We start from the raw sequence: 12,808 nt of genomic DNA on the forward strand, positions 1-12,808 counted from the left end.
TCACTCCTGAGCACTTCATTTTACAATTCACCTATATGTGGAAATTAATGTGCTTTCTTACAACCAAAAAAATATCCTTCAAGCATCACTGTTCTAACTCAATTGTATAGTCTCCATCCAGAGCTATGATGAAAAGCTCTGTGCTAAAGGCAGTATAGAATAGTGTTATTACCTAGTTCTACTGACTATATTAATGATACTTAATCCAAAACAGGCAAGTTTGAGAGTCTAGCTTAGCCTCAAATAGTCTAACAACTTCTGACTAAGTAACCCTCGAAGTCCCATTATCTGTGATCTAGACTCAGCACACTCAGCAGTGAGTGTATCAGGCATGTGACAACCTGCTGTGAACAGAGGGTCTCTACTGCTGAAAACCACCAGGTGCAGAAACACCTGATTTTAGTGATGCTTTAACAGTGCTGAAATACAGCTTTCAGCATCTGCTTAGTAGAGGCTGCTGTTAAGAAGGCATAGTGAATAACAATCAACTAAATAATGACAAAGCTTTTGAATTCCTTTTGCTGACTAATACTGATGAAATTATGGCATAGAGATGGATCTAGTCGGACTGTATATGTTGTTATTAAAAGAGGATTCAGTAGGAACATAAACTAAGTGCTTCAGGATTCCACAGAGCAGAAAAAGAACTGGTGGCCCAGTATATGTGAGCAACTACACTCAGTAGCTTGTTTTTAGCTAATTAAGTAGTAATACAGGAGCCCAGATACCATTAACTTGGAAGATATCTTGTGTTCCAAGCAGCTTTACACTCAAAAATGCAACTAGGACATGCAAAAAGACACGAACAGTCATTAAAAAAAAAAAAGCCCAAGAGTTTAATCAAGCATGAGAATCTCTGAGCTTTACTGAGGACTATCAAAGCATTGCCAAACAGGTAGAGCACACGTAATTAATTGTGTACTGGGTGGTGCTAAAATTTAGGATTTATGTGTCCTTATTTGCAGACAATGAAGAAATCAAATGTGCAGTGAGAAGCAACTTCAGGCAGCCAAAAAAAAAACCATTTAGTGAACATTCTGAACTGCAAAATGGTTCATTTGACAAGAACTCTCTTCTTTACCACAGTGCAATTTCTGTTTGGAGTATTCACTTGAGTATAAGGGCACCTGTGTTGTTATGAGGCAAAAACTTCTTACTACTTTATTTCAAGTGTACAAGAAACCAAGTGTCCTCCTGACTAACCCAGGAGAGATTGCTGTACCATTTATGACAAGAGTTGGCTTACTAAAATGAGCTGCATAAAAAAGGTATGTTACATGCCTTGAAATTTACTGTTCAGATTCTCTCAATGGTTATAAAACCTGCTGAAGTGAAAGGTGAAAACTCAGCATCTGAGTAAGGTGTCTCAAGGGTATTCTCGTAAAGTATTGAATATATACAGTGGGCTCCACACAGAAAAAAAGACTGAGTAAGTTTGCAGGAATGAGTAATTTGTAGTGACAACAATGAGCAATCTACTTAAATGTACCTGACAGTGTGTACTGAATCGGAAAGGTCTCAGAGAAATTATGAATAATTTTTCTGCTGAACATAAAACTGGAGAGATATGGAAAGACAAAGAGCCAAAAAACGCAGGTAAAAGACATTTCAGAAGTAACATATGTTGCTCAGATTCATAGCATTGCAGAAGTATTTGACTCCAGAAAGATTAGATTTGAAGCACTGAATTTCTCTCAAGCATCAGACTCAAAAAAAAATTTTTTTAACATGTAAAGCATTTGATATTTAAAACAGACCAAAAGAAAAGGCACATGATGTAGACAGTGCTACTTCCTTGTTAAAAAAAAAGAAAAAAGAAAAAAAAAAAGAAAAAAAAAAAAGCATGCAGGAAGACGCTGCAGCTAATGTGAAAGAGAATCAATCACCAGGAAGAAAAGCTGCTAGGAAGAAACAAGGCAGCAAATTTATAATATGTAGATATCATACATGGAAGATTTAGGAAGCAATCTCAGGAAGTGAAAAAATAAATAAATTAAATAAAAGGAAAATAATTTGCTACACAGGGGCAAAGAATTCCAACAGACTAGCAGTATTAGCCTGACAGTGAATCATTTGCCAAAATAAAAAGACCTGTTCCAGTACTTGCACTATTTTACACTAAGGAGGAGCTAAGAGAACATGTATTTTGCACCAGAAGAGGCAAACAAAAATTTCACATTTATTTCATTTCCCAATAACTAAAATAGCACAGTTAGAGATACTGGACACTCAGACTAATTGTCTACTGTTCTATGGGGCACACAGTAAACATCATGAGTCTTTATTTCCCCCAAACAACCTTTCTACTTCTTCCAAGGAAGGATTTTTCAGCTGTCACTCAAAGATAATAAATTCTCCATGTACCAATATGCAATTCAGCTTATCTGTGTAATTGACACAGTTGGTTCTTAGTGTTTCAAAAGCACCAAAATACCTTCAGCCAATCAGTCTGTTAATCAGCCACCATTTCAAACACCAAAGAGTAGCCTGAGGAAACAAGCTTTAACATGTCAGGCTTTCTCCCAGAGAGAAAGTTCTAGGCTGCTACTGGTCCCATGGACGCTGTTTCCCAAAGAGATTTTTGCAATGGTTAAAGATGCATTCTGTGACCTACAGTTTACATAGAGAAAATCTGCAGGGGCTACCACTGAGGAAAAACAAAATCAAACAATGTAGAAAAATTATCCACTTTTAGAAAAATTAACCACTAGAATCTCTGTTAGGTGAGCTTTTGTCCACGACTTAAGCCATACCTTGCCAACTAAAGCAGGAATGTTCATAGAGTTGGTCGCAAATCCCATTCCATATGCCATTGCAGATTCCACACCTAGGAACCTGGCAACTAGCTTTTCCAGCTCCTCATGCTTGTCCAAGTTTCCTGCACATAAAACAAATGGGAAACTCAGAGTAAGGAGAAGCTTTCACTATTGCTAAATTCTACAAAGAGAATGTAGCACAACGAAGCTGTGCTTTATTTAAAGGCCCATAAGGGAACACTGAAAAAACCCCATATAAGAAAACATAAGACTACTGCTGTGCAACATAAACTAAATCCAGGAAGTCAATTTGTCTTCGCTGAAGTAAAAGCTGCTTTATCAGTTAGACTAAAGTTCAGCGCTGAAACAATGTTTTAAAGACCTGCAAGCAGATACAGACTTTGAAATAAACATTCAGGGAACATACTATCATCCTCCAACTTACCCATCTCCTGCCTAGTGCTGCACACCCCAGCTCCATACTGGGACAGAACTTTAGCAGCCGCTTCTTGGCAAGCCCCAGTCTTCTGTGCAAACCCAAGGTAGTTGTAGGAACCCATATTTATGATGTCTTTTATCACTCTCCCTGTGTATCTGTGTTTTAAAAACAGCACAAGTTAGGGCGCCCAAAATTTTAAAAATTATCTACACCAGAAGATTATTATTTCACTTTCCTAGACTATACACTGAAATGTTAAAACTCAACAGAACCAACTATTAGATTATTTCAGTATTGCCTCTCATCATCAAACTGCAACAATCAGTTAAAAAGAATCTCTCCCTAACTCACAAATTAATTCCCAGAAGAGTTTACATTTACAGGTGAATTTGCTATCACATATGAAATTGCTTGAGGCTTCTCAAACCATCTGTTGCTCTGACATGTTTCTCCCTCCATCCCAGAAACATACAATTTTTCTTTTAAATCCAAAATAACATCTCTAGATTAATTAACTTGGCAGCCTCTCAAGTGGGATATCCTCTAACCACAGAAAGGAAACACATCTGGCACTTCTGTGCTAACAATACGTGACAAGGAGAATAAGGAAGAAGTTCAGCAGAAAAAAATCCATTTTAATTCTTTTGCCCTTGAAAGCCAAGAAGAGACATAACTAGTTTCACCGAGTACTGTGCTGCAAAACTCTTCACATAAAACTTGTGATATGTCATTTCCCATTACTAGAAATCCTTTATTGTATTTCTCTTTTTGATTCTACAGACTACTTCACTTCTGACTTAAAACAATGATGTTAAATTTAGTTCAGACAGCAGCATTTACTTAAAGTGGCAGAACTTCTTCTCAATCAACACAAAGTCACAAGCAGCAGCACAATACAACGTATCCACACCAGGCTCTTGTCATCAAGCACAAAGGTATTAATTTTATTACAGGTGTATGCCCAGGAAACCTTAACACAGTAAAATAGCCAAAAGATTATATACAAATCATCACCTTGCTGGCTAAATCTATTTCAGAAGAGCAAAATTCATTGATTCAAGCTGCTAGAAAGCTCAAACTCTCATAATAAAGCTCAAAATCCTTTGCACCTTTAATCTCACAGCCTGCAACTTGCTCTTAGAGACCCTATATTTTAAGACAGCAAGTGTTTCCTTCAATTTTGACTCACGTGAATGTCCAGTTATAGTCATGGGAAACTCTCTCCATCATGTCCACTTTGGCCCCTGGCACACTGCAGATTGGACGGTTCCAGCTGTCCCGAATGCGCATGTAGAGGTTTCTGTTGTAGAAATTTTCAAAGTCCTGGTACAATGGGACAAAGTCCTGAAACACATCAAAAGCACTCAAAGTAAAAGGAAAATATATATTACAGTAAAATAAGTGTAGCAGGAATAATTCTTATCTGTCATTCTGGGGTAATGAAAAAACTCAGGAAAACACAAAACATAAAATAATCCTCTTCATTAATTTGTGGGCTTATAATTTTGCAGGAGTGCTACAGTCAGCCTCTGAGTTAAGCAGAGCAAGGGAACCTGCAATGGCTTTTTAGCACCAAACACTGCTGTACTGAATACACAAAGACTTTGAAAACTAAGGTGCTCTACCATATTTTATTCTGTGCATAAGGAATGCATCTAATATAGCACCACTAGCATTATTTTACACATTACTATTAGGATCTTCCACAATTTTTTGTTTTCAGTAGAAGCTAATAAACTGCATTATGGTACCTCTCTTCTGCATAGCTTATCAACACTGAAGTCCCACATGATTTTTATGAATGAGCCTTTCCTGAATTTTAGCTTCCCTTTCAATGTTTTCCAGGAAAAGTAAGTTACTGCCTTGAATGGATAACACAAGAATGTCAAACTAACGGTGGCAGCAAGGACATCTGAGCACTCAAGAACATTTTTTTCTTGTCCTAAACTCACAAGATTTCCTTCTTACTATTTAATTAAAGAAAATCTGACATTTAGTAGAGATAAGAATGCATAATTCATTTGCTTCTGTTAGGGGAAAAAAATAAATCACCACCTTTTCAATCATCTACAGAAGGAAAAAGCAGAATTTATCACAAAGATATGAGCCAGCCAAGCATTTCTTCCTGTTTTTCACAAGAAAAATGCAAACATTGTGATGGGAATTTTATTTTTGGTGACGGTATGAGAAAGGCAGAGTATCTCACCAAGTACTGTAGTGTCAGACATTTGTACCACCGAAGCAAAACTGAGAGCATTTATGGCAGATTTTTAATAAAAACACAAACAGGCACTTAAAAGCTCTAACTTACAATGCATGCCTGCAGGAGGAGTACTTTTTTCATTACCTTCCTATTTTAATGATTTAACAACCCTGTCCTTGCAGTTTGGAGGAATGGAACATTTAGGTTCTCACTTTGCATCCTCCTACCAGCAGCTGCACAGAAAAGACCAAGCCCAAAAATGCCAACTTCTAAGCAGATACAGCTGCACCTAAACCTATTTCTGATCTGCCTGTGTCAAAAAGGCACTAAGATATTAATTTCCATCATTTCAACTGTGGAAAAACAACCCAAATTTAGCTAGCAATCACTCTTTCAGAGAATCACAAGTATGTCTATTCTCAAAGACAGACAGTGGGAATAAAACTTCTAGGTCCTAAGATGCACAGAAGGGCAATTGTTTCTTCCACGTTACTGTCCCAATTTATGACAAAATCAAAATAATTACCTGCAATTGTTTCAAACCCTCTGCTACTCTGTTACTTGTAGAGGGGTGGGGAAAGTCAGACCAAAAAGAAACGCTGGCACATAAGAAGATCAATACCTCAGAGATTTGTTAAATCTAATTATAAACTACTGAGATGCTTCTAAGTATTTTCAACTCCTCTTAACCATCTACGCACAAGAGTTCAGCTCTGCAGCAGTTATCCAAGCACACCAACTATGTGAGCTGAGAAACAACTGGTATTTTAGCCAAGGTTCTTGGCTGGAAGGCGGAGGCTAGAAGTGAGTCATCATACCAACTCAGACAGGTATGCCTGGGTCCATACAGCCCAATCCCACTTCAGATTACTCATCAGATGAGTCTTCTTTTGAAACCCAAGCTGACAAAGCCAGAACAGTAACAAGCTCAACTGGTGACATAAGGACAATCATCCACAACAGGCTGGCACCACCAGTATATGTAACACAAACATGATCTTAAAAGCCAGCATTAGAACTAAGTTTAAAGTTACTGTGAGGTAGAGAAGTTCTCTGAACCTACTGGATTATGATAAAGAAAAAATACGTTTTAAAAGTCAACAAGAATTCAAGGAATAAATTATGGGTAAAGGGAATTTAGGTTTAATATGGGACACTAGCTTTAGTTTTTTGGAGTATCAAGTTGTACGACTGTAGTAAAGGGCTTTAAGCGTAGGTATCAGCACACTGTCAACTCCTTTGTTATCTATAGATGTACTGCTCCCTCCAACAAACCATCCTCAGATAGGTCTCATGAGCAAGTTCCTCGGAATAGAGCAAGCAGGAAATGTTATTTTGGCATAATGCAAAAATGGATTGTCTTATTTCCTCAGTGATCCTAACCCCACTGAGGGGTTCTCATGACCCACACATCTGAGAATGTAAAAAACAAAGGGTAAGGATATTGAGTCTTTATAAACTGATACTGACTTTTGGAGTTTCAGAGCCCTCTTTTGGAACTGGCATACAGGAGCAGATGGATTTGGGGGTTGGTTTGTTTGTTTGTTTACCTCCTCCATCCTTCTACAGTGTGGCATTCCAGATGAAGAGTAGATAGTACAACAAAAAGACCACTTGAAATGAATTCCTCATGCTAATTTAATGTTTTCAATCTTTGAACCAAAAAAAAAAACCAAAAAACCACCTGGGGAGAAGGAAGGGATGAACTCTATCAATCCATACTTTTCACCCAAAGGGCACTGGACGAGGTTCCCAAGGGGAAGTGGTCACAGCACCAAGCCTGACAGAGATTGAGAAGTTTGGAAACCCTCTCAGGCACATGGTGTGACTCTTTGGGATGTCATGTGCAGGCCTAGAGCTGGACTTCAGTGCCATTGTGGGTGCCTTCCAACTTAGCATATTCCATGAGTTCAAATTTTTGACACATGCAACCACAGTGCTCTGCTGCAACAGTGCCCTACAGCTGGAAGCAACCATTACCACCTTTAAATCTTGTTATTGTTATCTTCAGATCTTGCTATTTTTCTATAAAGTTTTCATCTTATTTCAGATCCAATACTCTTCCTAGCTGTAAGAGTCCCTAAGAACATCAGTCTGAGAGTAAACAATTTCATTCAGAGGAAAAATATTCTAGGAATTGCTTCTTTGAGCAATCTTCTGAGTAAATAGAATCAAACAACTGCAACATTGGACCCAAAAGAGGGAGCAAAAGCAACAAGTTCTTTCATTTACGGAGCTAGAAAATCTTAAACAGCTCTATTCCTGTCAACTTCAGCCTAGAACACATTCCCTATTGAGGAGATGCCTGATGAAGAAACTGAAGTACTAGTGGTCTCCCAGAAACCTGAAAAGCATAGCAATTTCAATGAAAAGCACAGCCAGTCAAGGGAAGAATAAAATTCTCCCTTGGGGTGCAACACCTTAGCATAGGTGATTTGGGAATCCATTATTTCATCATACTCTAAATGAATATTGCAACAAGTGAAGGTCATAATGAGAGCTCTGTAGCCTTTAGCTCAGGGCACAGGGACATGCAAATGCAGTGATTATGCTACTTTCAGAGCCAAGTTTTCACAGCATTGCACCTAAGCTAACAAATGGTGCCATAAGCACCAGCAGGGCTTATCTGCAATTCTCCTGACGTGCTCTCTGATAACACATAACTGACTCTGAACAAAAATCCAGCAGACAATTGCAACAAATTCCAGGCCTCTAAAAGGAAGCAGAAAGACTAGTTTCATCTCACTGTTACGTGAGTCAAGAAAAGTGGAGCAATAACTGTGGGTAGCCTTTGTATCATCAGGAGGCCCCTAATGAGCTATAGAGGTGCTAAGACAACATCGAACAAACAGCTCCAGTTTACTGCCCCTGAAATATTCCTACAGCTGGACTCCTGTGAACACGGGTCTGAAAACCCCAAATGCTAGAAACACGTTCTAGCTGGGCAAGAACTCTAGCTCTACAGAGCATGAAGAAGTATATTAGAGAGTTACCAGCCCCATTTAGAGTCACTCCCAAACACAAAACATGGAAGGTAATCAACAGGCAAATCAGGCTGGAGGGAAGGTTAAAGAGATTTTCATCCTGCCCGTAAAATTCTGGAAGCATTTTGCAGATTTACTATATTTTATGATAGCACAATTAATTGGGTATGCATAAATTGATTCCAGGGTAATTGAGAATTGTTAATCTTGCCATTTACCCATGCCTAAAACAGACCAGTAATGCTTCAGGGAGGATGTGCTACATAACACTGGTTTCCAGGAAAAGCTCAGCTAGATATATTTTAAACAAAGCCAAAACCCATGAAACTATTTCCTGGAAATCAGTACCAGCAAAGTCTGCCCCTTTTCACCCTTTTGTATTTCAACACTGAGTGATTATTAGGTTTTCCTGGAATCATTCATATCAATGCATGGCTCTAATAAATTCCAAGGAATTTACCTGCCATCAGAAGCAGTTGTAATTCAACCCTGTTCAAAATTCTGCTCTATTTAAATTTGTTTGGCCACTTGCAGTTTTCTCGTTATGATGCAGAGTAAGATTATACTATTAAGTGACAATTTAAGAAAGAATTTGCTCTACTGAAATAAACTGCCCTCCATAACATAGAAAAACTGAGTGTTTTCCTTGTGTTTGTTTTTAATACTATTTTGGACCTAAGTTTATATTATGCTTTTAAATGTAAGCACCTTCAGAAACACACCACAGAAAAGCCACATACTTCAATTCCATGATTTTCAGAGCAGGTTCATTCAGCCCTTTACAAAATACTTCCTCACACTACATAATTTTGTAATTTTTTACCTAGCAATTACAAATTTTTTTAAAAAGGTAAGGCTAATCCTTTTGCTTGATACTTAAGAAAATCGTAATAACCTAGTTGGCGCTTGAGAATTTCAGTGATAAAAAATGTTACTTTCCACACGGAGGAAATATTCCCACTAATCTGCCAGAAAGTACTCCAGTGTAATCACAGGGGTTCTCTGATTTACACATATTAGTAACAATAAAAAGGTGAGTTTTGAGCCTTTTCTACACACTAGTACCCGCATTCCCTTACCAAAAGGTGACTGGGCTGTCATCCTGCAGAGAGACTCAAATATTGGAGAAAATAATTGCAAAACAAGTAATTGAGCACACACCTCCACCTCCTGCACCAAAATAACCCCTGGCTCCCACACTAAACGTGCTGCAACGTGCTCTCATCAATTCATTTGCAAGCAAACAAAGCTTAAAGCAGCAAAGGGTGAGGATAAGTACTGTATGTTCTAGACCTCACGTGATCGCTTTTCTGTTTGTCTGATATCAGAAGCAGCTACTGAAAGTTAAGTGCTAGAGACATGATTTGGGGAAGTACACTAGGCTGAGATTTCTCCAACACCCAAACTTCTTTAAACAGGATTTCCTATTTTTCATTCTTACACCATATTCACTGGCACTTCTTATTAGCTCCTTCCACAGACATCCTATGTACAAAACAAAATCAGAATACGTGCATCTCCTCATGGAAGCTGTAACCAACACAGAAACTGAAATAGTTTAAATTCTTTCAGGGTAAGATGCAATGCCAAGTTAATTTATAAAAAAATTCAAGGCTACATTTGTTTTAGGACTAGGATAACCTGTTGCTAACAACCTCTGTGCTTCAAGGTCCTCTGTGACAATCTTTACTGAGAGCCTAATATCAATAACGTGTTACTGAATTAGACCTACTGCCCCCTTTTTTCACTCACTGATGTTAGAGCAAGGACTGCTCGCACAGAAAGGGGCTGCTGTAAGCAGGTCTTACACAGTGATAACAGAACAAGCCTTTCACAACAACCGTGCAACAGAAATGTAACAATTAGAGTATAGAGTAACTGCACCAACACTTCAGCTACTCCTTTATAATCCTCAACACCATGAATACATACCAATATTTAAACTTTTATTCTAATGTCTTGGTAGTTTTCTGCAACTGTTTTGACTGTTCTCTGCTGTATCAACTTCCACTTTGTGTACAGAAAAATATAAGGGTGTCATGTTCTCAAATCATAAACCGAAGTAGCTCAAAAGGCATCAATGAACACATCGAGTTCCAAGTTGAGATTTAGCCAGAATTTTTTAATCAGATATTTTAGCTGTTAAAAGGGATCCAAGATTTTTACTTTAATATTCCAGAAGTCTGTTTTGGCAGTAGTGTAAATTTAAACTCCTGTACTTTTAACCAATATGAAATGCGTTCTACTCATTAAACTCCTGTAACAATGCTTCTGTTCTGGAATTTAGTGCTCTACTATGAATCTGCTTAATTCTACCTCACAATGTTCACAGAAAGAAGCTACTGTGAGGTAATTTTAGGCACTTGTCCTTAGCTAATCTACTGTAAAAAGACAGGCACTTTACTCCAGTGCTGTCTCCAAAAAAAGGCTCCAAAGGAGCCTTCCCTTTTTTAGTTCCTCCCTGCCACCCTTGATTATTTGTTTTCCTTACTGAGATGTCCTTTCTGCCAGCCAACTGCTTGTGTGGCTGCACAGAGAACCAGAGACCAGCAACTGGAAAAGGAACTCGCTTAACATTTTATAAGCCACACTGGCTCTCCAAAGCAGTTGAGAAAAACAGTTTGAGAGAACCCAAATCAGCAAGAGTAAAACCTTTGGAGACAGCTCACCGGTAGTCACACTCTTCTAAGAAGGGTCATATTAAGAGTTAGCAAGAAAACAGCTTGTGAACTTCACGGTTCACAGTAGCTTCCTAAAAACAAATAACTCCTGTGGGGAATAAAGATCTCTAAAAATAATTTACAAGTACTGAAAATCAGAATTATCCATTCCAGGTAACTGCCGAAGCAGGCAAGACTTTTCACCTGGTAACAGAAGCTTTTGTGAATAGGTCATAACATGAATTAATTCTTTCTAATCACTATCAGTGAGCCACAAGTCAGTACCTCAGATTACTCATCACCTAACCTGCTTGTGTTCTGGACTCCAAAAGAATTTCAAGTAATATAGCTTGTGCTGTGGATCTGACCCACATGCTTCTCTTTGCAACTGCTTCAGATAAAGAGAATTAATAACATTTCTAAATCAAAACTCAGCCACCAGATCAGCATCAGAAAGCCTCCCACTGGTATGAAACTAAAACCAGAGCCTTTCTTTAAGTACTGATACTGGAATATGCAGACTCTCTTTCCCAAACTCTTGCTTCTGCAGCTGGGGGATCTTTCAGTATGTTGATGTAACTGTTGATGCAGCTTTGCACTGAGACAGATGAGGAAACTACTCTGAGGAAAAATAACTCGAAAGATTATTTTTTTATGACACAGCACTACCTGTAGAGTAATTGGGGCATCCAGAAGACAAGGAAAACAGCAGAAAACTTTGAACAACACTTCTCCCCAAAGAAACACTCAAGTTTCAGCCACATCATTTCCCATGAACATTATTTCCCAGTGGTTACCTTCTGTTCTTCTCTTTCTGTTGCATTTTGACACTTTTCAATCTTCCACTGCCGCATGAAATCTCGCAGATATCCAAACAGAGTGAGAACACCATAGCCTACATAGGTCAGCACAGCAACAAGCATTGGTGTTTCTTCAAAAGCTTCATTGAAAGGCCTTTTGTATAATCCTCCATTGTGCACAATATGATTTATCTATAGTGAAAATTTAAAGAGAGACAGTTGAGATATTAATTGAAAAAAAGGCAGACATTTCAGAGGAGTCCCCAGCCCCGAGGTCATCTACAAGCTCTGCATCCCCCACCACTCAGCAAATACTGCATCCAGCTAAGTTCAGCTATTACTGATAAACACTGCCAGCCTCCATATATAAAGTTGCCAAATTGCTGATATAACCTAAGTCACAGTTACCAATCTAGGGTAGTTTGATCTAACATCTCATTAAAACTATTTAGTTTGCAAAGTTACATACAGAGCATTGCTTACATCTAGGCACACCAAAATGAAAAAATTGCCTCTACCAAGAGGGCACAAGTAACAGAACAGTGATGTGCCCCAGGGTTACTACAGAAAAAACAAAATACCACATGACAGTTTACTGATCTAAACAATATATTCTCAGACTTGGAAGCCTATATTAGTGTAACAAAACAGTTATAATCCACGTGTCTCTGTAGCTGTTAGCCTAAAGATGCTGACATAAACACTGTTCTCATCCATGAGGCGGACATGACACCACAGACAAAAAAGTCATTGTATATAGAGTCTCAACACGGCATATATGTCAGCATACAGAACAAAGAATGGCTTTCTGCATAAAATCCAGAGTATAAGTAATATCTCAAGTACAATTACTAGAATATGTAATATTTGCAACTATTACAGAAAAACTTCACAGCTACAGGTCAAATTCTCACCCAATATTAACACTGGGGCAAAAGATCATGGTTTTAACTAGACTACTTTTTG

The 12,808-nt window shown here is 38.2% G+C and overlaps 1 protein-coding gene across 3 annotated transcripts in view; it reads right to left on the minus strand.

The window, feature by feature from the left end:
- Positions 1-12,808, minus strand: part of SPTLC2 (serine palmitoyltransferase long chain base subunit 2) — a 77,893-nt gene that overhangs the window by 54,929 nt on the left and 10,156 nt on the right. For all 3 annotated transcript variants that reach the window (XR_009486996.1, XR_009486995.1, XM_059850069.1), the window contains exons 2-5: positions 11,840-12,034; positions 4,385-4,539; positions 3,202-3,350; positions 2,754-2,878 (exon numbers count right to left, since the gene is read on the minus strand). Coding sequence is in view for 1 of the 3 variants with exons in the window: in XM_059850069.1 (XP_059706052.1) it covers positions 2,754-2,878; positions 3,202-3,350; positions 4,385-4,539; positions 11,840-12,034 (624 nt within the window). In the remaining 2 variants the exon portion in view is untranslated. The remainder of the gene's footprint in view (positions 1-2,753; positions 2,879-3,201; positions 3,351-4,384; positions 4,540-11,839; positions 12,035-12,808) is intronic.

The sequence above is a fragment of the Haemorhous mexicanus genome, chromosome 6 (assembly GCF_027477595.1).
Source record: "Haemorhous mexicanus isolate bHaeMex1 chromosome 6, bHaeMex1.pri, whole genome shotgun sequence".
Taxonomy (NCBI): Eukaryota; Metazoa; Chordata; class Aves; order Passeriformes; family Fringillidae; genus Haemorhous; species Haemorhous mexicanus.